Source organism: Lithobates pipiens, unplaced genomic scaffold, assembly GCF_037356315.1.
Source record: "Lithobates pipiens isolate NorthernLeopardFrog02 unplaced genomic scaffold, aLitPip1_a1.2 Scaffold_22, whole genome shotgun sequence".
In the NCBI taxonomy this organism is placed as follows: domain Eukaryota; kingdom Metazoa; phylum Chordata; class Amphibia; order Anura; family Ranidae; genus Lithobates; species Lithobates pipiens.
The window spans coordinates 168,746,569-168,773,552 of NW_027507784.1; the positions used below are offsets into that span (position 1 = coordinate 168,746,569).

The 26,984-nt window shown below is 43.8% G+C and overlaps 1 protein-coding gene across 2 annotated transcripts in view; it reads left to right on the forward strand.

Annotated features, from left to right (window-relative positions):
* The window catches only part of BMPR2 (bone morphogenetic protein receptor type 2), a 245,476-nt gene that overhangs the window by 88,897 nt on the left and 129,595 nt on the right, over nt 1–26,984 (forward strand). For both annotated transcript variants that reach the window (XM_077448607.1, XM_077448608.1), the window contains exon 2: nt 24,112–24,285. In XM_077448607.1, coding sequence (XP_077304733.1) covers nt 24,112–24,285 — 174 coding nt within the window. The remainder of the gene's footprint in view (nt 1–24,111; nt 24,286–26,984) is intronic.

The following is a 26,984-nucleotide window of genomic DNA, read 5'->3' on the forward strand; positions in this document are numbered from 1 at the left end:
TTTGCTCTCATGCCTAGCGCGGTCAGTTTGAAACAGGAGAGCGGAGGGACTAGTAGGAACACCAGCCATTTCACACAAAGGAAGCAACACAAAGAGAACAGGATATTTTTTACCACAAGTACATGGTACAGCAGACCAGTGTTAATTTTGACATTGAATGTCAGTTTAGCTTTAGCCATAGTCTTTTGACTAAAATGACATTTTATTTTTTACTAAAAATAACTTACAAAGCCATCCACAACTTGACCCCCAGCGATATCACTAACCTAGTCTCAAAATACCAACCAAATCGTCCTCTTCGTTCCTCTCGAGACCTCCTGCTCTCTAGTTCACTTGTCATCTCTTCCCATACTTGCCTCCAGGACTTCTCCCGAGCCTCTCCCATCCTCTGGAATACCCTACCCCAATCTGTGCAAATATCTCCGACTCCATCCACTTTTAGGCAATCCCTGAAAACTTTTCTCTTCAGTCTATCCTGCCTCCTCTTTACAACTGTACTTTTATTTTCTCCATCAGCTCATCCCCTACAGTTTTTACCTTTTGTATCACTTGACCCTCCCTTCTAGATTGTAAGCTCTAACGACCAGGTCCTCTGATTCTTCCTGTATTGAATTGTATTGTAACTGTACTGTCTGCCCTAACATTGTAAAGTGCTGTACAAACTGCTGGCGCTATATAAATCCTGTATAATAATAATAGTCGTATTTTAGTCATCTGAATAGTTTTAGTTTTAGGCCGAATTTAAGCATACATGGTTCAAATCTCAGCCAGTTTCTGCTGATTCGAAACCATTAATGGGCAGGCTGAATGTACCAAGTTGATCGATCGATCAACTTGGGTACAACCAGCCTGCCGGATTTGCATCTGATTATCTCAAGCAGCTGCTATAACCACTAGCGATAATAACTTCCTCCCGCCGGGAGAAGACAATGCCTCGGCAGGAGGGATCTCCCTGTCAACACTGTCTGTGTTGATAGTGCGAATTTCTTTTTGCACAATTCCCCTATGGCCAGCCATAGTCAACTAAAATCTCCAGAACATTTTAGTTGACTAAAATCGAATGCATGGGTGCTCCACCTGTGGCCCTCCAGCTGTTGTGAAACTACAAGACCCAATATGGCTCTGACTTTGGGGGTCATGCTTGTACCTGTCAGCCTTGCAATGCCTCATGGGACTTGAAGTACCGCAACAACTGGAGGGCCACAGGTTGAGCACCTATGATCTAATGGGTTTATTTCAATTGTAATGCATTATTTAAGCATTTTTCTAGAATTTCCAAACTCATTATATACTCCTAGAGTAAAAATTGAATAACATATTATTGTTTATAGTATTAAGGTTTGAACATGCACTACAGAAATAGATTTAGCCATTGTGATATATAACCAGTGTTAATGTTGACGTAAAATTTTGATTTAGTTTAAATGCCATTTTAGTTTTAGTCGTATTTTAGTCGACTACATTAACACTGCAACAAACACATATCAGGAATTTGAAATGTTGGGGTAACATATTCTAAGCCCTTGTACACACGGTCGGACATTCCGACAACCAAATCCGTCAGATTTTGTCTGACGGATTTTGTCCGAAACTGTTGTATACACACGGTCGGACGAAGTTTGTCGGAAAATCCGATCGTTCAGAACGTGATGACGTTATTTCGTTAAGATGGGACTACGTTCGGGCTAGTAGCCAATAGCTTTGATGTAGGAATTTGATCTGAGCATGCGTGGCACTTTGTCCGGTCGGAATTCTCTACACATGATCGGAGTATGTCCGATCGGAGCAGTTTGTCGGAAAATATTTCCAGCAAGTTGGAAACTTTGGTCCGACGGATATTCCGACGGAAACAGTTCGATGCATACCACACACAGTCGGAATATCCGACAAAACGGTCCGATAGGACACATTCCGACGGAATCTCCGACCGTGTGTACAAGGGCTTAGAGTGAGGTTTCATTTTGTGACACACTATAGAAATTAAGATTATAAAATGCAATATATAGTATGTATACACCATATTAGTGAAGGATATCAATAATTGTTTTACGTAAGGGAAATTGGAGCAAGCCTCTTAACATTTTACATTATCGTCGGTATAGGAATGCTAAGTACATTCTACAGGATGTAGACTTTCCTGTCCTTTTCTTTCAGGAACATGACGATAATGGTATTTCAGCTATGGAAAGACCCAGGAGACAGTCTCTGTTTCAAAGTCCATGAACCTTTGCATCCTCAGATCAGAAAGATCTACTCCACCCCTGCTAAGAAACTGCAGCTGAGATAGCAGGCTGCAGTGGGACAGATGAAAACAAATGCCATGTCTTTTATAAGGCTATTTTCCCACAGGGGCGTTGCGTGCTCTGGCGGTAAAGCGGCGCTATATTTAGCAGCGCTTTACTGTCGTTTTAGCAGCGCTATGAAAAAGGGTTAAAACCATCCGAAAAGCGCCGCTACATCTGCGGTTTGCAGGAGGGTTTGCATCGCTGCCCCATTGTTTTCAATGGGAAGGGGCACTTTAGGAGCAGTAAGTACACTGCTCCTACAGCACTCCAAAGATGCGGCTTGCAGCACTTTTTTGACCGCCCCGTGCAAGCGCACCATTCCAGTGTGAAAGCCCTCAGGGTTTTTACACTGGAGACACAGCAGCAGCTGTTTCAGGGTGCTTTGCAGGCGCTATTTGTAACACTTTAGCGCCTGCAAAGCACCTCAGTGTGAAAGCAGCCTGAGGAATATATTATTATGGCCCCTGTTCACACGGGTGCAATTTATCATGTGTTTTGAGAGTTCCAAATTGCAACACAAGTTGCACCCCATTGCCGGCAATAGAGCTGTTCATATCGCTGTGATTATGAAAAGGGTTTCTGCACTATTTTTGGTGCTTTCATGTGCGACTTGTATCAACATCTTTGCATGAAATTGCACAGACATCCGCAAGCTGCACATGAAATCGCACTGACTGGTGGCTTTGAAATTGCACTGAAGTAGCACGATTTCAAAGCTGCATTCAGTTTGAACAGGGGCTTAAAGTAAACACGAAAACTTATGATGATAGATGCATAAGCAGAACTTACTTTGAGGGCTCACTCACAGCATATGGTGTTATTGTTATGCTCTGCAGCATGTTATAACACATTGCAGCACATTGAAACGATCTGCGCTGTACAAAAATACATCTTTTTTTTTTAGCGCACACTATGTGTTAAGGTTCTGCCCAAGGCTTAGGCCCCTTTCACACCTGCGGACCGTTCAGATCCCCCTGTCAGTTTTTTCAGGCGGATCTGAACGGGGGCTCCATGTACCTCTATGGAGTGTCGGATGTCAGCAGAGACATGTCCGCTGACATCCGATCAGCCCTGATCAGATCCTCTCCGCTAAAACCAGACGGATGAAAACCCTATTTTTCATTCGTCTGGTGGTGAGGCGGTCGGTAATCATCGGATCCCCCATAGGGGAGAGCGGGGCTCAGACAGGTCCGTCAGAGGCGGACTTGTCATCCGCCGGCTCAGCGGGGATCAACAGAGCGATCCCCGCTGAGCTATTTACGGGCTCAATGAAGACAGCCCCCTGTGAAAGGGGCCTTAATGTACATGGGACATTTTATAACCTCTCCTGAATAAGGATGAGCTCGGGCGTGTTCGCATACTCTACGTGCAGAGCCCACCAGGAAGTCGGCGCAGCGATGCGCTAATCACAGGCAGTGAGACATTGCCCCGATGCATGGCTGTAGAGATTGGGCAATGTCTCACTGCCTGTGATTAGCACAGCGCTGAATTCACGGCGGGCTCTGCACGTGGAGTATGCAAACTCATCCCTACTCCTGAACGATTAACCTTGGCAGATAGTAACAGATGTTTAAAAACCTCAGTTTTGCTGCGTTTACATGCTGCGTTTGCATTTAGAAGCTTTTTTTTTCAAAATTGTCAAAAATGAAAAACGCCTGTAAACTAAAATGCAGCTAAATGCAAGTTACAGCATTTACACACTATTACAGGCATTTGGCCTTTTAAATGCCTCTGAACATCAGTCCTGAACACATTTTCTTGCTTTACAAAAAATGCTCCTAAATTCAACAGCCTAGAAACAACTATAAACAACCCTGTGTACATGTACTGATAGGATAACATAGAGAAGAGGAAAGCCCAACTGCCCAACGTCCGTTTACCAGCAGCAGTGTACATGAAGCCTAAGGCCCCTTTCACACGATAAGCTATACGCCTGTCTTGAGCGGATAGGATGGCAGATGGGTGTCAGCGTACACATCTACGCAGACATCTGCCTGCCCATAGGAGTCAATGGATGGCCCACTCGGATCCGCCTGAAAAACGGACAGGCGGATCTGAGCAGGCCATCCATTGACTCCTATGAGCAGGTGGATGTCAGCGGAGATGTGTCTGCTAACACCCGTCTGCCATCCGATCCGCTCAAGACAGACGTATGGCGATACGTCTGCCATCCGTCTTGGCAGATCGGATGAGATCTGTTGAAAACATACATACTGTCGGTTTCCGTGCGATCTCCCTATAGAGATCAGCTGTGCTCTGACAGGTCCCTCCCCGCTCAGTGAGCAGAGACAGACCTGTCATCCGCCGGCTCAGCGGAGATCAACGGAGCGATCTCCCGCTGAGCTGGCGGACTCCGTTGAGCGGATTCGCCCCATGTAAAAGGGGCCTAAGACCTCATGCACACTCTGTTTTACAGACGTTTCAAAGTGTAGAGGAAGGAGCATTTAGAGGCAGAAAAGTTTCAATGGCCAGAATAATTGAATATTCAGGCTGATGAAATTGCTGAACACTCAAGCACTTTGGTGAGTTTTTGAAGCTGACAGGACAAAAGCATTTAGAAGATCCTCAGTGTGAATGGGGCCTAAAGGTTCCCATAGAAAATAGATATTTGTCTAATCCTATGGATGTCAGGAGGAATGTTGCTTAGCAATCAGCATAATAATATCCAGTAATCTGTTGATCAGGTGACAATAATAATGTCAGAAAGCACCTCCAGACCACAGCAGCAATCCCTTGACCTATGGGGGAGGGGGAAGGTTATTAGCTGGGTTGGATTCATAAGTGTTGCAATTACTATAATGGTAGCCATGTTTATACACCAATATGGAAATAAACATTGCTTGGAAGATTAGTCACATGCACACCCGACTGTTAACTTTACCATTAAAGTTGCCCCTGTTTGCAAAGTTGCCCATTTTAATGGGTGCTTCCCCAAAATACAAGTGTCCCCGAAGATATCCTCAGGTGGCAGTACCATACAGCAGAATTGTCCTGGTCTGTAGGGAGAAGAGTCCATAGGATATCTTGCTGCCTTAACCTCCACAACACTTCCAGAATTCGCCATTTCCTGACTAACGACACCAAACAACTTGTTGTTTCCCGTCTCGACTACTGCAACTCTCTCCTCACTGGCCTACCTTTACACAGGCTATCCCCCTTCAGTCTATTATGAATGCTGCTACTAGACTAATACACCGCACTAACCGATCCATGATTGCTGCCCCTCTCTGCCAATACCTCCACTGGCTTCCACTACCCCACCATATAAAATGTTAATGCTAACCACAACATATAAGGCCATTCACAACATCACCCCCATCTACATCACCAACTTCATCTGCAGATATCGCCCAAATCATCCTCTCCACTCCTCCCAGGACCTCCTGCTCTCTAGCTCCCTTGTTACCTTCTCCCATGCTCATCTCCAGAACTTTCCTCAGATCCTCTGGAACTCCCTGCCCCAGTATGTCCATTCAGTCCCTACCTTCTCCACCTTTAGGCGATCCCCGAAAACTCACTTATTTAGGGAAGCCTATCCCAACTCCACCTAAGAACTGTACCTAAGCCACCTCCATCAGATAACTTCCCATCAATACCCATCACTGCTGCTCATCAATGCCACCCATCAGTGCCGTCTATCTGTGCCCACCAGTGCCACCCACCAGTGCTGCCTATCAGTGCCACCTATCAGTGCCCATAAGTGCAGCATATTCGTGCCTCCTCATCAGTGCCCATCAGTGCCGCCTTATCAGCGCCCATCAATGAAGGAGAAAAATTACTTATTTACAAAATTTACTGACAGAAACTAAGAAAAACTTTTTTTTTTCAAAATGTTGTTTTTTTTTTTTTTTTTAGGAAAAGAAAAAACACATAAGTGATTAAATGCCACCAAAAGAAAGCTCTATTTGTGTGAAGAAAATGATAAACATTTCACATGGTTACAGTGTTGCATGACCGCGCAATTCTCATTCAAAATGTGACAGGGCTGAAAGCTGAAAAATGGCCTGGGCAGGAAGGGAGTGTAAGTGCCCTGTATTGAAGTAAACGATTTTCGTTTAACCACTTGACCACTGGGCACTTAAACACCCTTAATAACCAGACCAATTTTCAGCTTTCGGTGCTCTCGCATTTTGAATGACAATTACTCAGTCATGCAACACTGGACCTATATGAAATTTTTGTCCTTTTTTTCACACAAATAGAGCTTTCTTTTGGTGGTATTTAATCACCGCTGGGTTTTTTTTTTTTTTTGTGCTATAAAAGAAAAAATACCGAAAATTCTGTAAAAAAACGAATTTTTCTTTGTTTCTGTTAGAAAATTTAGCAGATTAGAAATTTTTTCTTCATAAATTTTGGCCAAAATTTATACTACTACATATCTTTGGTAAAAATAAGTACAAATTGGTGGATATTATTTGGTCTTTGTGAAAGTTATAGAGTCCACAAGCTATGGTGCCAATATCTGAAAATTGATCACACCTGAAGGACTGACGGCCTATTTCAATTCTTGAGACCCTAACATGCCAGAAAAGTACAAATACCCCCCAAATGACCCCTTTTTGGAAAGAAGACATTCCAAGGTATTTAGTAAGAGGCATGATGAGTTTTTTGAAGTTGTCATTTTTTCCCACAATTCTTTGCAAAATCAAGATTCTTTTAACTTTTTTTTTTTTTTTCACAAAATTGTCATATTATCAGGTTATTTCTCACACACAGCATATGCATACCACAAATTACACCCCAAAACACATTCTGCTATTACTCCCGAGTATGGTGATACCACATGTGTGAGACTTTTACACAGCGTGGCCACATACAGAGGCCCAACATGCAGGGAGCGCCATCAGGCGTTCTGGAGCACCCAGGACAATTCTGACATTTCTCTCCTACATGTAAAAATCATCATTTATTTGCTAGAAAATTACATAGAACTCCAAAACATTATATATGTTTTTTTAGCAAACACCCTGGAGAATACAATGGTGGTCTTTGCAACTTTTTATCTCGCACGGTATTTGCGCAGTAATTTTTCGAATGCTTTTTTTTGGAAAAAAAACTGTTTTGTGCTTAAAAAAAAAAAAACACAGTAAAGTTAGCCCAATTTTTGCATAATGTGAAAGATGAAGTTACGCTGAGTAAATAGATACCTAATATGTCACTCTTCAAAATTGCACACGCTCGTGGAATGGCGGCAAACGTCGCTACTTAAAAATCCCCATAGGCGACGATTTACATTTTTTTTACTGGTTATATGTTTTGAGTTACAGAGGAGGTCTAGGGCTAGAATTATTTCTCTCGCTCTAACGTTCGCAGCGATACCTCACATGTGTGGTTTGAACACCGTTTTCATATGTGGGCGGGACTTACGCATGCGTTCGCTTCTGCATGCGAGCACATGGGGACAGGGGCGCTTTAAAAAAAACATTTTTTTTTATTGTTCATTTTACTTTATTTATTTTAGTTTGACATTTTTTTCCCCAAAAATAATTTTTTTGATCACTTTTATTCCTATTACAAGGAATGTAAACATCCCTTGTAATAGGAATATGGCATGACAGGTCCTCTTTACAGTGAGATGTGGGGTCAATAAGACCCACATCTCACCTCTAAGCTGGGAAGCCTGAAAAAAAAAAAGATTCTGGCTTTGATCGTATTAGCGATTCGGTAGAAGCACCGGAGGGCGGAGGGCGGCGGGAGATGTCTATGGCTGGGTATTGCAGGGTATCACCGACTATGGCTGGGTATCTCAGAGCATGGTGTTGCAGAGTACTGCGTTGCAGAGCATTGCAGGGTATTGGCGGGTGTTGCAGAGCATTGCAGAGTGTTGCAGGGTATTGGCGGGTGTTGCAGAGCATTGCAGAGTGTTGCAGGGTATCGGCGGGGGTTGCAGAGCATTGCAGAGTGTTGCAGGGTATCGGCGGGGGTTGCAGAGCATTGCAGAGTGTTGCAGGGTATCGGCGGGGGTTGCAGAGCATTGCAGAGTGTTGCAGGGTATTGGCGGGTGTTGCAGAGTGTTGCAGGGTATTGCAGAGCGTTGCGGAGTGTTGCAGGGCATTGCGGAGTGTTGCAGGGCATTGCGGAGTGTTGCAGGGCATTGCAGAGTGTTGCAGGGCATTGCAGAGTGTTGCAGGGCATTGCGGAGTGTTGCAGGGCATTGCGGAGTGTTGCAGGGCATTGCGGAGTGTTGCAGGGCAATGCGGAGTGTTGCAGGGCAATGCAGAGTATTTGCAGGGAATTGCAGAGTATTTGCAGGGAATTGCAGAGTAATGCAGAGTATTTGCAGGGAATTGCAGAGTAATGCAGAGTATTTGCAGGGAATTGCAGAGTAATGCAGAGTATTTGCAGGGAATTGCAGAGTAATGCAGAGTATTTGCAGGGATTTGAGGGGTTAATTTTCGGTGAGCAGCGATGTGGGCACTGCAGATGCAGCCCACATCGCTGCTGACACCGATCTCTTCCCCCTCCGCTGTACCGATCGGTACAGAGAGGGGGAGGGAGGAACCGGCGTCATAACATGACGCCGGCTTGTTTACAAGTGATCACTCCGTCATTTGACGTGGTAATCGGCAATGGGCGGTTGTTAAGTGGTTAATCAGTACAGTTGTCATTCAAAAATACAATACAAATACAAATTCACTACAACACAATACATCACTTTCAAATTTTTATTCTGTCATAGGAGGAATTTCGTAACATTAGTAAACTCTTCATTTTCAATAGGAGATTGGCATGCAAAAAACAAAAACAAAAAACAGACGATCATTCGTCTGATAAGCTCATCATGTTCACCAGGCATTAGGCCCCTTTTAGAGAGGTGTTCTGATCAGGTCCATCTCTGTTTTTCAGGTGGACCTGATCAGAAGGTCTATTCATCCCTATGGACTGATGGGTGTAGGTGGACTTCTGTCCGTTTACACTCACCTACCTCCGGGTCCAATCAGGCAATGGAATAGACTCCATTTACTTCTAGCCGCCCATAGAGTAGAGTGGACTCTCTTTGTGTCCACTCTGCAAAAAACATGTAATCCGCTCACTCTGCTCCAATCAGCTCTTGTTCTGAATTGTAAAACTACTAAGTAAATAATAGCTGATGCAAATGAAAGGTAGCTTTGTAAATGTTACCAGGACAGTTGTAAAATGATGAAAACACACGTGAACTCTGCATGTCAGAAGTGTGGCCCTCAAACAGCGGGGACCTGTCAAACAACAGGAAGGACAGCTAGTGACACATGTTGAGTAAACACGGCATTATCTCTCCAGGAATGGTTGTACATGTTATCTAGGTCACAGGTACCACGAAGGTCAAAGGTTGACAGGTCATTCCACACTAATCAGGAAAGCAAACATCAGTGAAAACCAGAAGCCTGCTGAATGTCAGACAAGGAGCTACATTTTTGCTTTAAAATGAAAAGCTGCTAAATAATATAACCTTGTCCCATGGCCTCGGGACTTCCACTTTAGGTGCATCAAAGTTGATAAGCTGATTGCGGCCTTCTGCTCCCATCTGCCCACCTCTTACCTCCTTAGCCATTTGCCTACTGGGCACTTTCACCCCCTTCCTGCCAGGCCAACTTCAGCTTTCAGTGATGTCGCACTCTGAATGACAATTTGCGCGGTCATGCAATGCTATACCCATATGAAATTTTTGAAATTTTTGTTTTTACACAAATAGAGCTTTATTTTGGTGGTATTAATCATCACTTGGTTTTTTATTATTTACTAAACAAACAAAAAGAGACCAAAAATACAAAAAACAAAAAAAAACAAAAAAACTGAAAAAAATATTTTTCATCGTTTGTTATAAAATTTTGCAAACATGTAAGTTTTCTCCTTCACTGATGCACGCTGATGAGGCTGCACTGATAGGCTGCTCTGATGGGCACTGATCAAGTGACACTGATGGGCACTGATAGGTGACACTGATGAGGGTGCACTGATAAACTCTGATAGGTGGCACTAATAGGTGGCATTAATGGATGACATCGATGGGTGGCACTGATAGGTGGCACTGATGCAGCATTGGTGGGCACTGTCTGACAGCACTGGTGGGAATTGTTGGGACGGCACTAATATTTAGGACATTGATAATCAGTGCCGATGTCCCTTTAACAAAAGCTTGCTATTGGCTCTCCTCCCCTCACGCTCTCAGTATAAGGAAAGAAAAGCCAATTACTGGTTTGCGTAGACATCCACAATCAGCTGTCATTGGACACAGCTGATCATGTGGTAAAGGGCCACTAAGATTGGCCCTTTACCCCAATCTGTGATCAGCTGAGTCCGAAGGAGGAGTGCAGGAAGCGTGATCACAGGAGGACAGCAATAGATGTCCTCCTGGCACAGTAAGCCCATGCTGTAGCCGTCATTCAGCTGCTCCTAGGGGCAGCCAGTGTTTTTTTTTCCTTTCTCCCTCTAAAAGCCCCTGCAGGTTTTGGGGGAGTTTAGAGGCAGAAAAAAAAAACACTGCCAGCGCCCCCCAGGAGAAAAAACACTTGACATGTAATGCGCATTTAGGCTTGGTTCACCCCTATGCAGTTTGCATTTGATCTTTTCTGCAGTGCTTTTTGCAGTGCATTTTAATTTTTTTGCACATACGTTTTTGATGCGTTATGCGTTTTGCAATTTTATGCTTTTTTTGGCTAATTTGTTGTTAGGCAGATTAAAAAATGCAAATTGCCGCAAAATCGCATCACAATTGTGGCAAAAACCGCACTACACAGTTTCCTGCAACATTGAAGTCTATTGAACCAAAAAAGCACTGTTTTGTGTTTAAAAAAGTCCCAGACCCTTTCCAAAAATGTGGCGGCTTAAAAAAGCATAGATGTGAATGTGTCCCATAGAAAACCATGTTAAATAAACTGTTGTGCGTTTCTGCAAGAAGCATCAAAAAATGCAAAGGTGTGACTAGGCCTTACGCTAGGCGCATTTACCACTTGAGCATTAAATCATTTCAGAGGCCCAAATAAATGATTATTCTGGCCAATTCATTGAATTAGCGCCCAAACGCTTGATGAACCTAAACGCATTTATAAGCATCAAGCGTTTTATCTGCCAAAATGTCACTGCCAGGAGGTAAGGCGTCTAGGAGGGATAGAAAAACGTGCAGTGTGCATAAGGCCTTATTGTATAATCTATGGCTGGTTCCGTATATGAAGCTTAAGGCCCCATTCACACTTGTAAATAGGGTCATTACTGATTACATGCTGGAGATCCAACAAGGTCCCTGGCAGGTAGCTGTGGGTGGCAGCCCCAGTGAAAGCAATGGGAGGCTGGCAGCTCCCACAGCTAATCATGGTCGCTCACATGTAATTTTGTCAAAGCGTTTTGTCAATGGCCAACCATTCACAGGTAATGTCTCCATGAACGGTTACATGCCAGCGTCTGTAATCAGCTGTGGATACTGTTAGCCTTCCATTGCTTTCAATGGAGCTGCCAACCGCACCAAGGCATTTTGCTGGCAGTTTTATAGCCCTCGTCAACATTGAATGTGGCTTTTTTATAGTGCGACTTCGTACGATTTCAAAGCCGCATCTCAGTGAGACTTTGAAGACATCTGAGGGGCTTCATGCACAGATGTCTGTTCAAGTTGCAGCCGAAAATTGCCAAAAGTAGTGCATGTGCTACCTTTTCACTGAAAAGTCGCCGTCACACCGATTTGAACAATGCCATGAATAGCATGCGACTTGCCATGCAATCTGACCTGTCAAATCGCATGACATGTCTCTTCAATGTGAATGGGGGCTAAGTCAGCTTTATTTATTTTGATTCCATGAAGAACACAGTTTCACAAGCTAAGGGCACATGAGACAAGATGAAAAGCTAGTCCCAAACTACATTTAGGACAATGAGGACTCGCTGACTGCCATTCTTCCAGGACACGTGTTCTGGCATATAATCCACATATACCGTGTGCAGTTAACAGGGCTCATAAAGAGGAAGACTCTGATGGAACAACCATCTAATGAACCTGCTGCATTGCAGCACTGGCTTCACTGCCCCAGAACTAGCATAAGACTGCATTCACACCTGAGCGTTTCCAGCTCATAAAACGACTGAAAAATGCCCAACAAGCAAAATCCTATTAATTTCAATGGCATCTGTTCACATCTGTGCGTTTTGTCACCTAAAGTAAAAAAGCCTGAAGAACGCCCTGAACTCAAAAAAGAACATAAGCTTCTTTGGGGCAGCTTACAGGTGTTTTTCTGCCTTTTACATTGGTGACCTGAACAAAATCGCGGCAAAAACGCACGTCTTTGAAACGCTCAGGTGTGAATGCAGCCTTAGGCAAATGAATTGAGGTATGACTGCTTCTGTCATAGCCCTCTCAGCCACAGCTCATTTGTTTTTTCATATATGTTTGTTTCAAAGTATATCTACCTGCCTGGAGTTTGCATGTTCTCCTTGTGCATGCGTGTGTTTGCTCCGGGTACTCCGGTTTCCTCCCGCACTCCAAAGACATGCAGGTAGGTTAATTGGCTTCTGTCCAAAATTGGCCCTTGTATATGAATATGAATATATAATATAATATATAATATGAATATAGTATATGAATATGAACCTTAGATTGTGGGCTCCTTGAGGGTAGGGACCAATGTGAGTGTGCAATGTATAGGGATAGGGGTAGACACTCACTCAGGTAGAACTGGATGGACTGGTGTCTTTATTCAACCTTACTAACTATGAAACTATATCTATGGTCACAGCGTAAGGCTGGCCATACATCCTTAAGGCCTTATTCACACCAGGTGGATCGGCTGCCACGGAGTCCGCCAGCTCACCGCGGGACCTCTCCGTTGATCTCCGCTGAGCCAGTGGATGACAGGTCCCTCTCTGCTCATTGAGTGGGGAGGGGCTTGTCGAGCGCCGCTGCTTGCTATAAAGAGATTGGACAAAAACGGACAGCATATCTGTTTTATTCAGATCTCACCCGATCCGCCAGGGACGGATGTTAATGTAGAGCCATCCATCTGATTTTAGCAGATTGGACTGTGTCGGGTGTCAGCAGACATGTCACCGCTGACATCCGCTGCTCCATAGACTAACATGGTGCGCCTGTTCAGGTCCACCGTCAAAACTGACAGGCAGACCTGAACGGTCCGACAGTGTGAAAGGGGCCTAAGTGCCAGTTCACACTATTGCAATGGCAGACATCGCATGTAATTTGCAGCGCCACTGCTGTTCACATTACATGCGATGTCTGTGCGGTGCGATGTCAGCCATACAGATAGTATGGCTGATATCGCACCGCATTTGGTGAAAACACGCACGGGACCCTTTTTTCTGTTTTGACCTGAATCGGATCGCATGTGTGTTCACATATATGCGATCCGATTCATGTCCAGACTGTCAGTTCACAGTGCGATATGCGAGCTGAAATGGGGGTGTCGTTAACATACGAGACACTCACCAGCAGTCGCATATGGCAGAGTGAACTGCCGTGCGTGCCGGGTGCGATGCGAGAAACCTGCAAATCAACTATAGTGTGAACCGGCACTTAGAGTTACCAAAAACCATATAATACGAGTTAAAAACTAAGCAACGTTCAATTGTATCCAATTAGGCAGGCCCTTGCACTACATAGTTTAAGGTAAACCTAAAGGAAAATTTGACAAGAAAATTGAACATGTTTGGCCAGTTTAAGTCATATATTCATTTCCACATTGAATTTCAATTATTTCTAGCCTACTCGTATTAATTTTTAAGATATTGAAGTTTGAAAACTTACATTCTGAAGAATCCCACACATGTTTTTCTTTGAATTGTGAGGCACATTATCACTTTGCCCTGATAGTAAGCACTGCTGTGTCACACATTTCACAGAGCCTGCTGCCTGAACTTCAGAGGTGCTGGGAGGAGGAGTCAATACAGGAAACACTCCATCTCTAATTGCAGGTAGCAAGGTATTATGGGATATGTAGTCCCAGGAAATCCATAGTAAACCAGAAGAATTAGTGGAGGAGAAGCCACAAAGCATGCAGGCTATACAGGAAGTTGGGGAAAGGTTTGGCCAACAGATAATCAGCAATCACAGCAGAAAAGGAGATTTTCCAAGTGAGTTTATATTGGATTGTCAAATATAACTATTGTTTGTATTGTAATTTCAATGCTGATGTTATAACATGACAGGGTGTGCTGTGGTGCGGTGCTGTGGTTTACCAAAGCCATATAATATCAGGCAGGGTGTATTTGATTTAAATCAAGTGGATTTAAATCACAATTTTATTAATGATTTAAATCAGTAGTGAAAAGACTCGATTTAAATCATAATTTTTAAAGAGCAACTGTCATCTCTGTCCGGCAGCGGCTCCTCCTCTGACCTGCTGTTGACTAACCGACAGTCCCATTCACTTTAATGGGACGGCTGGTGATGCGGCAGTGACATAACAAGGTGAGTGGATGCCCTGCTAACGGGGGCTGTCTTTATGGATCTGAAATGACAGGTGCTCTTTAAATGTAAGTACTCAACCGCCGCAAAATCATGGTAAAAAAGCCGCAAAAAACACCACGAAATAACGGTAAAATCGCACGATTTTCTGCCTGAAAATGCTATGCTCAGGTGTGAATGGGGCCTTAAAGTGGAAGTTCCATTTTTGTGTGGAACTTAAAAAAGGGCATACTGGCACAGAATTACAAAGCAAAAGCAATAAAAAAAATAACAAATTAACCAAAATTATACTTGTCCCTTTGCGGAGAAAGAAACCAATGGCCAATGGGTCATATACAATATACAGTTTCGCTATCCCATGAGATCATGACAAAGACAGCTTCTGTGAGAGAGGCAGGAGATTCAATTTTGAATCCATCTTGTGTGAGATTACCACATATGGCCAGTCATGCCTGTCAGATAGAAGAGAATGTGCGATTGGCATTTACACTACATAGTTGGAGGTAAATCTAAAGCAAATTGAAAGGGAAAATTGTATAATGGATGGCCAGCCTTAGTTTAGTAGTGCTTGACAGCACACCAAAATTAGTAGAAACCCTGCGGTTGATTCATCATTGGGGTTCTAGTGTGAGCTTCTAGACCAGGAGTCTCCAAACTTCCTAAACAAAGGGACACTTTACTGTTATTCAGATCTGATGGAGTGCCGGACTGTGGCCAGTGGGAGTAGAGAATATCCTGGCTTCAATAGGAGGAATAGTGAGCCATATTTAGTATTAAGGAAGGAGTAGTGTCCCGTCACTGGTATCAGTGAGAGTAATAGTGCCCCAAAGGCCGGATAAAGGCAAGCAGAGGTCCACATTCCTCACCCTGGCCACATGTCTATGTTATGTGGCTAGCCTAGCCGAACAAACAATTTACTGTACATCTACTTCAACTCCATTAATCAGTGTACTATACAGACAGGCTTATCACTGCCTACATAAATGCTTTAAGCTGACTACCAGGTAATCAAAGCACGTTACACAACAGTAGAGTTATTGCAGCTAGAGATCCCTATAATTAACAGATGACAGTGCGTGTAGTATTCAATTACCACATGAAATTTCTGCAGAGACTATGGGATTTTGTAGTAGTCTTTCAGCCCCCATGATGATAAAACCATATGCTTCTGAAGGATGCTGCCAAGACTAGATATTAAAGATTAAAAACACGCAATCTGTCAGAGAAGAGCGCACAGTAGATTGGCCTCAATATCGCTATCTTCAGTTATTGATACAAAAGGTCTAAAGGCAGCCTAAGACCCCTTTCACACTGGGGCGGTGGGTATTCTTAGCGGCGCTTTACCACCAATTTTGCAGCGTTTTTTCGCCCACTAGCGGGGCACATTTACTCCCCTGCTAGCGGGCAAGAAACGGTTAAAAACACTGCAAAGGGCTTCTGCAGCAGCGCATTGCCGGCGGTATAGCTGCGCTGCCCCATTGATTTCAAAGGGCAGAAACAGTGAAGGAGTGGTGTATACACCGCTCCTTCACCGCTCTTTCACCGCTCCAAAGATGCTGCTAGCATCTTGTGTTGTATTGTATTGTATTCTTTTGTTTCCAAGCATGTGTGATCTTGGCCTTGCGATTTTCTTTCGGTCAAATACTGTACTGATTAAACAAAAATATGTTCTGGTATTGTATGAGAAGTTTTTATGCTTGACCCTTTGAAAAATTTTGCATGAACTGTCATCTCTCGAAAGCTGTGTACTAACAGATTACCATACAATTGATTTTCTCACCGTGTGTAGTAGGCATTAGTCTTGGGGCACCCGTCCTTATTAGGATGGATGTCGTACCCTGGGTGACTCTTCCCAACACAAGAATCCATCTGCCACGTTTGATTTTGACTGCCTATTACTTTCTCTTCGTGGTAACTGGACCCTGGGAATGTCTTTCTGCTCTCTCCAATGTGATCATGCATGTTTTTTCAGAAAACTATTTAGATCTGTTTGCAATGTAATGTATGGGTAGCTTTAGACACAAAATATGGAGATCACAACTGTACAAAGGCAGATCAGTAAAATAGGCTGCAACATAAACCACTTCAGCCCCAGAAGAATTTACCCCCTTCTTGACCAGAGCACTTTTTGTGATACGGCACTGCGTCGCTTTAACTGACAATTGCGCGGTCGTGCAACGTTGCACCCAACCATTTTTTACTATATACTATTTACTATTATAATTTTTACTTTTTGCTATAATGAATAACCCCCAAAAATATATAAAATGTATTTTTCCCTCAGTTTAGGCCAATATGTATTCTTCTACATATTTTTGGGGAAAAAATTGCGATAAGCCTATATTGATTGGTTTGCACAAAAGTTATAGCGTCTAAAAAATAGGGGATAGTTTTATGGCGCTTTTATTATTAATTATTTTTTATTAGTAATGGCAGCGATCTGCGATTTTTATCATGACTGCAACATTAAGGCGGACACATCGGACACTTTTGACACTATTTTAGGACCATTGTCATTTATACATTGATCAGTGCTATAAAAATGCACTGATTACTGTCTAAATGACAATGGCAGGGAAGGGGTTAAATACTGGGGGGCGATGAAGGGGTTAAGTGTGTCCTAGGGGTGTGTTCTAACTGTGGGGGGAATGGGCTACCTAGGAGAAGACAGCGATCACTGCTCCCGATGACAGGGAGCAGTAGATCTCTGTCATGTCACAAGGCAGAATGGGGAAATGGTTCTGCCGCTCTGTGACATGATTGCGGGACAGTGGCGGACATCGAGACCACGGTCACGGAGCTTGCGGCGCACGTGCCCACAATGCTGCGTCTTAAAGGGGATGTACCTGTATGCCGATTTGCGCAACCATGCCATTGTGCCGACGTTTATCATCGCGCACTGGTCGGCAAGCGGTTAAACTTCGTTCTACATGCAAGGCAACCTTGGGTTACCATAGAGATGCATGCTAGCTTTTTCTGTTTTAGCCAGAGATGGTTTGTGTGGCCATTCAGATATCCCTGACCTGAAATGTTAAGTGCACATATTATGAGTGTATCTGCTGGTGGAAAGCTGTGATCATTTCCTAAGCAGGTGCATTTTATTCTCGTCTAATAGATTAACTGATCTATAAATAGCCCAATTGTGACTGCCCGTGTTTCCATTAAATTGTTTGATAATCTGCTTATTTCAGTAACCCGTCTATGGAAACCAAATAGTGTGTGGATATTTTTAAGGTTGATATGAAAACAAGACAATCATGGTGGAACATTTTTTCCAACAGTTGTGTAGCATGCGTGCTAAAACCAGACAATTTCTTTCATAGCTTTTTTTTCAAAGGCCTTGATAGCATGAAGATAACAAATCAACAAAATATAGTGTGAAATGAACTCAGTTTCATCATTTAAAGCTAATAAAAAAAAAAAAGCAAATAAGCGCGGCACAACCAAAGCAATTACCTAAAATACAATAAAAAATTCTGATCAAGTCTAAAATGTTGATGTGCGTGGCCAGCATAAAGATAGATATAGGAATGTGATCAGATGGGCAAGGTGCTAACTAAGCTCCAGGTATTGTGTGAGATTCCACGTATGGCCAATGAAGAAGGGCCGGGAAGGTGCATTGGAGACACCCCAATTTCAGCTCATCAAGGTGAAAATAAAAGAAATTGGACAGAATTTTACAATATTTGATTGCTTCCCCCCCGACGCCCTGATTGGCAGTGTCTGCTGATAACCCATAGGTATTCGATCCTCTCCTGAGCTGGACAAAAATACCTGGATTGAAAGGTTGTCATCTAATGTCCATGGGTCCTTTAGGAAATGTTTTGACCACCAGCATTAAGATGTTTTTATACACTTCACACCACTGGGAGCATAGGACAATATTTGCATGCTGTGTACCGTGGGTCCTTTAGGGCCAGTTTACAACACATGTAGTCCAGTGCATTTTTTTTTTTTTTGCATGAAAAACACATGAAACAATGGCATTGTTCACATTAGTGCAGTCAGTTCCAGGGCTTTCCAGTTTGAGCCTAGGTTCACATATGTGTGATCTCAGACATTGCATGTGATTCGCACCCGCACTGCAGTTGCATGGCTGAACTCGCATTGAACACAAAAGTTATGAAATAGAGTCTTTGGTGCAAATAAATAAAATATAGTGACCAGTGATTATTAATTCAGTGATCTTCTTAGTAGGGAGAATGCAATAAAACAGTCTATATGTGAGCCGGAATGAATAAAGTGACCAGTGACTTATTCAGTGCTTCTTAAAAACAGGTGCCAGCAACCGTGTTTTGTGATTCCTGTATCTCCAGTGTACACGGCACACCAGGTAGAGTGGCCCCTTACCTTACTGCTGTAAGGTAAACAGCAAATCAAGCAAGCAACAGGGTCCAGTGATTATGCCCTGATTCCTGGTAGACGGATATTAGCCCCTTCAGTTGGGTTTTCCCTTTCAGATAGTTTCCATATAGATCTTAGGCTTCAATATCATCCACAGAGGTCTCATAGGAAAGAAAGAGGTGTGCTCCGATGGTGAAGTACGTTCGTAAATTTTATTACAAAGATATATTGAAAAGGTACTCACAAACATGTAGTAAAAACAAAAGCTTAAAAACGAACGAGCGTTCCGCTCGTGTTGCGAACGTCACTTCCGGTATCCTGGTATTCCAGGAATTTTACTATTTGGGGGTTAGGGTTCATACCCCTGTCGGTGGTTTGCTGCAACCTATCCTTATAAATAGTTTAGGCCCTTGGCGATAGCACGGGGATACTCTAACTGATTTTACTGAACTCGCATTGGATTCGCATGAAAATAGTGCAGGGACTCTTTTTTTCCTCCATGCGATCTGATTCATGTGCGAGTTCACAGTTCGCACTGCAATACTGTGAACCGATCTGCTGTTCGCATAGGGCAGTGTAAACTGCCTGCGGGAGAGATCCGATGCGGGAAGGTTCCCGCACTGCACATATGTGAACCTAGGTTAAAAAAGAGAGAGAGAGAAAGGCGATGGGGCGCTGTGGGAGTTGGCAGTAAAGCGGTGCTATATTTAGCGCCTCTTTACTGTCATTTTAGCGGAGCTATTCAGCCACTAGCGGGGCGGTTTTAACCCCCGCTAGCGGCCGAAAAAGGGTTAAAAGCACCGGTATAGCGGCGCTATGCCGGCGATTTAGCAGCGCTACCCCATTGTTTTCAATGGCAAGGGGCGCTTTAGGAGCAGTGAATACACCGCTCCTACAGCTCTCCAAAGATGCAGCTTGCAGGACTTTTTGTACCGTCCTGCAAGCGCACCCCTCCAGTGTGAAAGTCCTCAGGCTTTCACACTGGAGACACAGGAGAGGCGCTTTACAAGCACTATGTTTAGCGCTGTAGCGCCCTTCAGTGTGAAAGTGGCCAAAGAGAAGAAAAAGAACCTTGAGTAAAGAAAAGATAGAAACATGCTGCATTTTTCCTGCACATAAAAATAGCCTGAAACAGCCGCTGCTGTCTCTCCAAAGTGAAAGCCCCAAGGGCTTTCACACTGGAGTTGTGCGCTAGCAGGACGGTAAAAAAAGTCCTGCTAGCAGCATCTTTGGAGCGGTGAAGGAGCGTTGTGTACACCACTCCTGCCCATTGAAATCAATGGGGCAGCCCGGCTACACCGCCGGCAAAGCGCTGCTGCAGCAGTGCTTTGCGGTGGTTTCAACCCTTTCACGGCCGCTAGCGGGCCGTTAAAAGTGCTAAAAATAGCGTTGTTTTACCGCAGACGCCGCTCCCACCCCAGTGTGAAAGGGGCCTTAGTTCAGTACTTCCTCATAGCCAACCATGAGATTACGAGGAAGCACCGAACTAAGAGTGAAACGCCATCTCACTCTCTCTCTTCCCTGTGTGGGTATTTTTGGCAGTTTTATGGATACAGTTTGTTATAAATAAAGAATCGTTCAGAAGATCCCAAGTGTGTGATGCAGTTGCAAGCTATGTTGGCACCCTTCTATGCTGGACAAGTGGAGTCCTGTGATTTGGGGCTTACCTGGAGTAGCTGGAGTTTATTCAACCTAATATGGCCAACCGTAAACTGAGTAAATTTTGGTTTCAGGAAAGAAAATTGATTGATTCCCCCATCAACACAGTCAGTGTTGATTGGGGGAGTACCTCCCGCAGAGCCATTATGTTCTCCCAGCAGGGGGGGGGGGGGGGGGGCGGTGAACCCCGCTGGGAGAACACATCGCATGTAAAACCTGACAGGCTGGTTGTACCCAAGTTGATGGATCAATTTAGGTACATTTAACTTTCCCATACATGCTTCAATTCAGAAACTGGCCGAGATTCGAACCGTCTATGGCCGGCTTATGCCTCACGCTGCTGTGAGGATGGTGATAACCAACCACTGTCTTAACATGGTATATTTTGCTTTTTCCCCTTATATTGGAGGTTGCTGTAAAACCTAAAGATCAAGTATGGTTATAATCCGGTTTAGGTTCATGACTCGGACTCTTACCGGGGGGTTTGAGTTTAGACCGGCATAGGGATGTTGGTTGCAATAAATCTGTACATCGCATACACGTCTGGTGTCTTAGATAAATAGATCAATTATTTTAGCCATTAATGAATTATTAAGTTATATTCACTGCTTATTTTATTCATTTCAGTCCAGTGTGCATTGAGCACAGTGCTGTAGCCATAATAATTTTAAATTCATCTTCTATTTGTCTTACTACATGTAGTAAGGTGTGTTTTGATTGGTTGCTAGGGGTTGGTGCTCTTTGCATTTTAAACTTTGTTCTGACTCCTGTTTATTGAATAAGGTCTTAGGCCGTTATACCATTTGGTCGCTCATAAGCCTAAAACAGAGGCATAATATTGGACATGGGCGTTGGGTAAGGAAAAAAACATATAGATTGAATAGGCTTTAGCCCTCCAATAGTGGTCTGTCATGGTAGAAAGAACAGCTGAGTATTCTGGGATTATACATGTGTCAGCGAGAGCGAAATGTCATCATGTGACCTGACGCATGTAGCGTGGTGTCTTATTGCTGCTCACTTTTATTTAAAGGACCAAATGAAAAGTCTGCTTGTCTTGACTCAGTAATATGTGCCGATCAAAAATATTTTCTTGCAAATACACACCAAAAAATAAAGAACTCCTTGCTAACCTTAATATAAGTAAGGCTTTCTCTGGTTATAAAATGCTGAGCGGAAAATGCATTTATAAAGAAAACAAAAACGAATGCATGTATACCTAAAATGTAAAGCTCAACTTCAGACAGATACAAGGAACACAAAGGAAAGCAGCTCTGTATTCATTAATACTCAGTATATATATCTGCCATTAGCTGCCTGCTTGCAACCCCCATGGCCCTCACAGCAGAGCTCAGAGTGGGAAAGGGAAAAGCAGCACTAAGAGCCAATCGGGTATGCTGGAGTATTCATGTGCTAAGGAGTATGCTGATAGAAGGAGAGATCAGAGTAACAGATGAGCTCATCATTGTGCTGCTTTTCCTTCACTGTCCATAAACTAAATATTGCTTAATGAGCGCAGCATGGATTACTCACTCATTAGATGGAGATGACACACGAGTGACTAATGTCTGTCACATTCACTTTGCAATCTTTTTTTTTTCTATACTGTCTACAGAGAAAAAATTATAGGAAAATCTTCCTATGTGTGCTTCACTGTCCAGCTACAGGCTGGGGACAGGGACAAGATAGAATGCATGAAGGTAAAAAAAACCTGTGTGCTGCTCCCCCTGCAGCCCCCCTAATACTCCCCTGAGCCCCCTCTCAATCCAGCAATGTGCACGAGAACCTCGGCTGTCACGGGATTCTCTCTCCTCATTGGATGAGACAGCAGCGGGTCAATCACAGCCAGTGAGCCAATGGGGATTGAGCAGGGCTGGGCAGGCAGTGTTAAAGTGGTTGTAAAGGCTCTTTTTTTTTTTTTTTAATAACAAACATGTTATACTTACCTCCTCTGTGCGGTTGGTTTTGCACAGCCTAGATCCTCCTCTCGGGTCCCTCTTTGTCGCTCCTTGCACCTGTAACGACATATTCGGAGACCCATCGCAGTTTGCTATGGGAGTGACGTTCCGTCACCGCCATCTTGCTACACCCCGCATTCCGGACATGTTGTTACACCCACCGGAGTTTTGCATTTTAGATGTATTTATAATGGTAAAGTGAGTTTCTATAGTGAAATACAGCACTTAGTACTCTGTCTGACTGCTTAGATGTTGAATTTTAAAAGCAGCGAACTTCTGTCAGATTAGTAAACCTGTGAAATGAGTAGGGATGCCGCTGCTTTTAAAATTCAAGATCTAAGTAGTCAGACGGAGCTGTAAGTACTGTATTTCACTATATAAATGCACTTTACTGTTACATGTAAAATGCAAAGCTCCGGTGGGTGTAACAACATGTCCGCTTTCCCCCTTCTTAGTGTATCCTTACTGTGGACGAGTGTGGGGTGTAGCAAGATGGCGGCGACGGAACATCACTTCCGTAGCAAACTGCGATGGGCCGCCGAATATGTCATTACACCCCTTCCTCCTTTGAGTGCCCCCTCAGCCAGCAGCTCTCTATGGGGGCACCCAAGCTGTGTCAGAGCACCGTGTATCTATTCAGACACCCCCTTTCAGTTAGGAACACCTCCCAGGTAACACAGTTAACCCCTTGAGCGCTTCCTAGTGTTAACCCCTTCACCGCCAGTGACATTTTTACAGTATAAATGCCAATGGTCCCAAAAATGTGTCAAAATTGTTGCAGTCATGATAAAAATCGCAGATCGCCGTCATTACTAGTAAAAAAAAAATAATAAAAATGCTATAAATCTATACCTTATTTTGTAGACGCTATAACTTTTGCGCAAACCAATCAATATACGCTTAATTGCGAAATTTTTTTTTTTTACAAAAATTATGTAGAAGAATACATATTGGACTAGACTGAGGAAAAATTAGCTTTTTTAAAAAAAATGGGCATAGTTATTACAGCAAAAAGTACAAATTATTATTATTATTTTTTTCAAAATTGTTCTTTTTTTGTTTATAGCGCAAAAAAATAAAAACCGCAGAGGCGATTTAAATACCACCAAAAGAAAGCTCTATTTGTGAGATAAAAAGGACGTCAATTTTGTTTGGGTGTAATGTCGCATGACCGTGCAATTGTCAGTTAAAACGACGCAGTGCCTAATCGCAAAAAGTGCTCTGGTCTTTGGCCAGCCTAATGGTTCGGGGCTTTAGTGGTTAAACACACAGGAGTACCTTGCAGCATGTTTTATCACAGTTTGTGATTTCTTTTTAGTTTAGTGTGGTTGAACTGTATGTTTATTTTAAATTAGAATGCCTGAATTACCCTCCAGTGGTGGCATTATAAAGACAACAACGTGTTTGCAGCAGCTATCGTCTGTATTTGCTGTTGTGGTAACAGAACCTGCGGATTAATCTTCCTTCTGGTATATATTTTTTCCAGCTGCTCAGAATGAAGAGCGTTTGTGCGCCTACAAAGATCCCAACCAGCAGGACCAGGGAGTCAGCGAAAGTCAGATATCCCCAGAGAATGGCACCGTGGAGTGTTCCAAGGGAAGCACCTGCTTTGGCTTATGGGAGAAAACCAAGGATGGGGAAATCAATCTGGTCAAGCAAGGCAAGTGAAAAATTATCTGGATATAGATTTATAATCAATCGTGTTTCTGTTTCTTATTTTGCATAAAAATGGAAGTGCACAAGTCGTATGGCGTTGGGCACATCTTCACTGGTGGTTACGGCCTTTCTTTCCAAACTAATATCAACCAGTTACAACACAGACATATCTTCCAGGGGGGGGGGGGGCATTATTTGTATATCTCCTGAATAAATGGATTAAGTGTCGGTTCACACAGGAGCGACTTATCAGGCGACTTAGCCACCTTTATTTACATAACAATGACGCCGGCCGCAGCTATTTACTTATGAATGCTGCTACTATTTACATATAAATGCCGGCATATAAAAACACTTCACACTGAGATATTAGGACACAGCACAGGACTAATACCTCAAGGGAATTTAAACTGGGATAGTTGGCAAGTATGTGGCAGCTGCTTTGTGCCCCACAACAATGACAGGTGCCAGGGCAGCTGCCCCTTTTGCCCTGCCTTAAAGACGGCCCTGTTCTTGTATGCATTCTCTGGCTATTGGCTAATCTCCTGGATACCTGTTTTGTTTAATTTAAAATGGCATCTTTGCAGCTACGGTATTCTGAATCCCTAAGAGCTGGTTCACACAGGGGCGACTCGTCAGACGACTTAGCCGCCTGACAAGTCGCGTCCCGCTCTGTGCAATGGAACCGTTCTAATCTTGAGTCGCTCCGACTTAGAAAAAGGTTCCTGTACGACTTTTAGGGTGACTTGAGGCGACTTGCATTGACTTCTATACAGAAGTCGTTTTGCAAGTCGCCGCAGTGGTCACGTCCAGGTCGCCTGAGGCAGTCACGCTGTAAGTCGTGCTGCCTCAGTGTGAACCGGACCTTAAGGCCCATACACACAATCTGAGTTTTTGACAACAAACATGCAAATTAGCTGCTTTAAGGCAACATCCGACCGCGTGTACGCTCCATCGGACAAACTTTTTTGGTTTTCATTGGACTTTTGTTGGCTGTGCGAATGGACAAACTTTCCAGGCAACAAAAGTCCATAGAGCAAAGTCCGATCATGTGTACAGAAAACCATCTGACTTTTGTACAAAGTACAAACGCGCATTCTCAGAACCAATGCAAAAGATCAGACAACAATACAGAAGTTGACCAAAGGTGGCGGTAAAGAGCAGAAAAACCATGTGATTTGGTGAAAGTTGGCTGAAAAAGTCCTGCCGTGTGTATGCAATACAAGTTCACGGCCGACGCCCTTTGTACAAAAATCCACGGGGAAAGCTTGTACAAAGTCCGATCATGTGTATGAGGCTTTACATATACACAGTGATGTGACTGGCCTCAGTTAATACAAAGAGATTAAACATTTCTTCCTACATAAGTTGTACCTGTTTATCTGCAGTCTTCTCTTCATCTGTTCAGATACCTAAAGCCTAGTACACACACGCTGAATATCATTTTGCCCATGTGCATGGCAGCCGGTCCGACAGAAGGAGGCTCATGACTGGTCTGCCGACTTACTCAGCCAGTGGCTGAAAGCACTGACCGGATTGTTCTGACCATCCCTCTGTCAGAACACAATAGTACAATGGGAGGTTGCTGTACTAATATTGGATTGTTAATATAGTGGCTCCGACCTGAGCTGTCGGTTAAATAAATAAAAACTAGTCGTGTGTGCAAGGCTTAATGCTTGTCTGAGCTGTCAGAAAAAAGGGGGTAGGAGTTATACTGTGCAGAGCTCAGCGAGGAGCGCACAGCTGATTGGAGGGAACACAGGAACAGAGCTGAGGCTGAAGATCAGCTGAAGGTCCCTCTGCTGTCACCTTTTTTCTCTTGGTGTCAGGAAAACTTCTCAGAAGTGATCCATGCTGATAGCAGAGGATTGAAGCAGCAGACAGCGATGGCACGGAGTTCCGCTGAAACTTTTTTTTTTTTAAAGTCAGCCGCTACAAATACTGCAGCTACTGACCTTTAAAATATGGACCCTTACCTGTCCAGAGCGCCCGTGATGTCGGCTCTCGGGTGGAGGCACCGCCATCTTCGGTAAGGGAATCAGGAAGTGATTGGAACAGCCTGGTTCCCTACAGCGCATGTGCAAATCGCGCTGCGTGTCCTCACTGGTCCCTGTGTGTCCAGGAGACAGCGCGGGGGGGGGGCATCGGACGTGGCGTAGATATGCGTGGCTATCTATGCCCGGAAGTGGGAGAAAATACCTGGCTTAGACTGTGGAAGTTCAATTTTTGGGTGGAACTCCGCTTTAAGTCCAGGCTCAACCTGCGGCCCTTTCATGCTTTTAATATGGCCCTCAAGGGCTCCTGCAGACGCTAAACTGTGTTTCTCTTTTGCTCTGTTATAGTAGTGATTTCTAGCATTCTCCTGTAATGTTTCCAGTCTATGTATGTCTCCTGAAGCATGTTCCCAGTCTCCAACCACTCTAAAGCCCCATACACACGGTCGGACTTGTACAAACTTTTCCGTGGACTTTTGTACAAAGTGTGTTGTCCACAAGTTTGTATTGCATACACACGGTCGGACTTTTTGACAACAAACACGAACGTGGTGACGTCACAACGTACTGACGCCGCTTCAAAAGAGGACGTTCAATGACTCCAGCGCCACCTTTGGTCAACTTCTGTATTGTAGTCTGATCGTTTGCAATGGTTCTGAGCATGCGTGTTTGTACCTTGTACAAAAGTCCGATGCTTTTGCATACACAC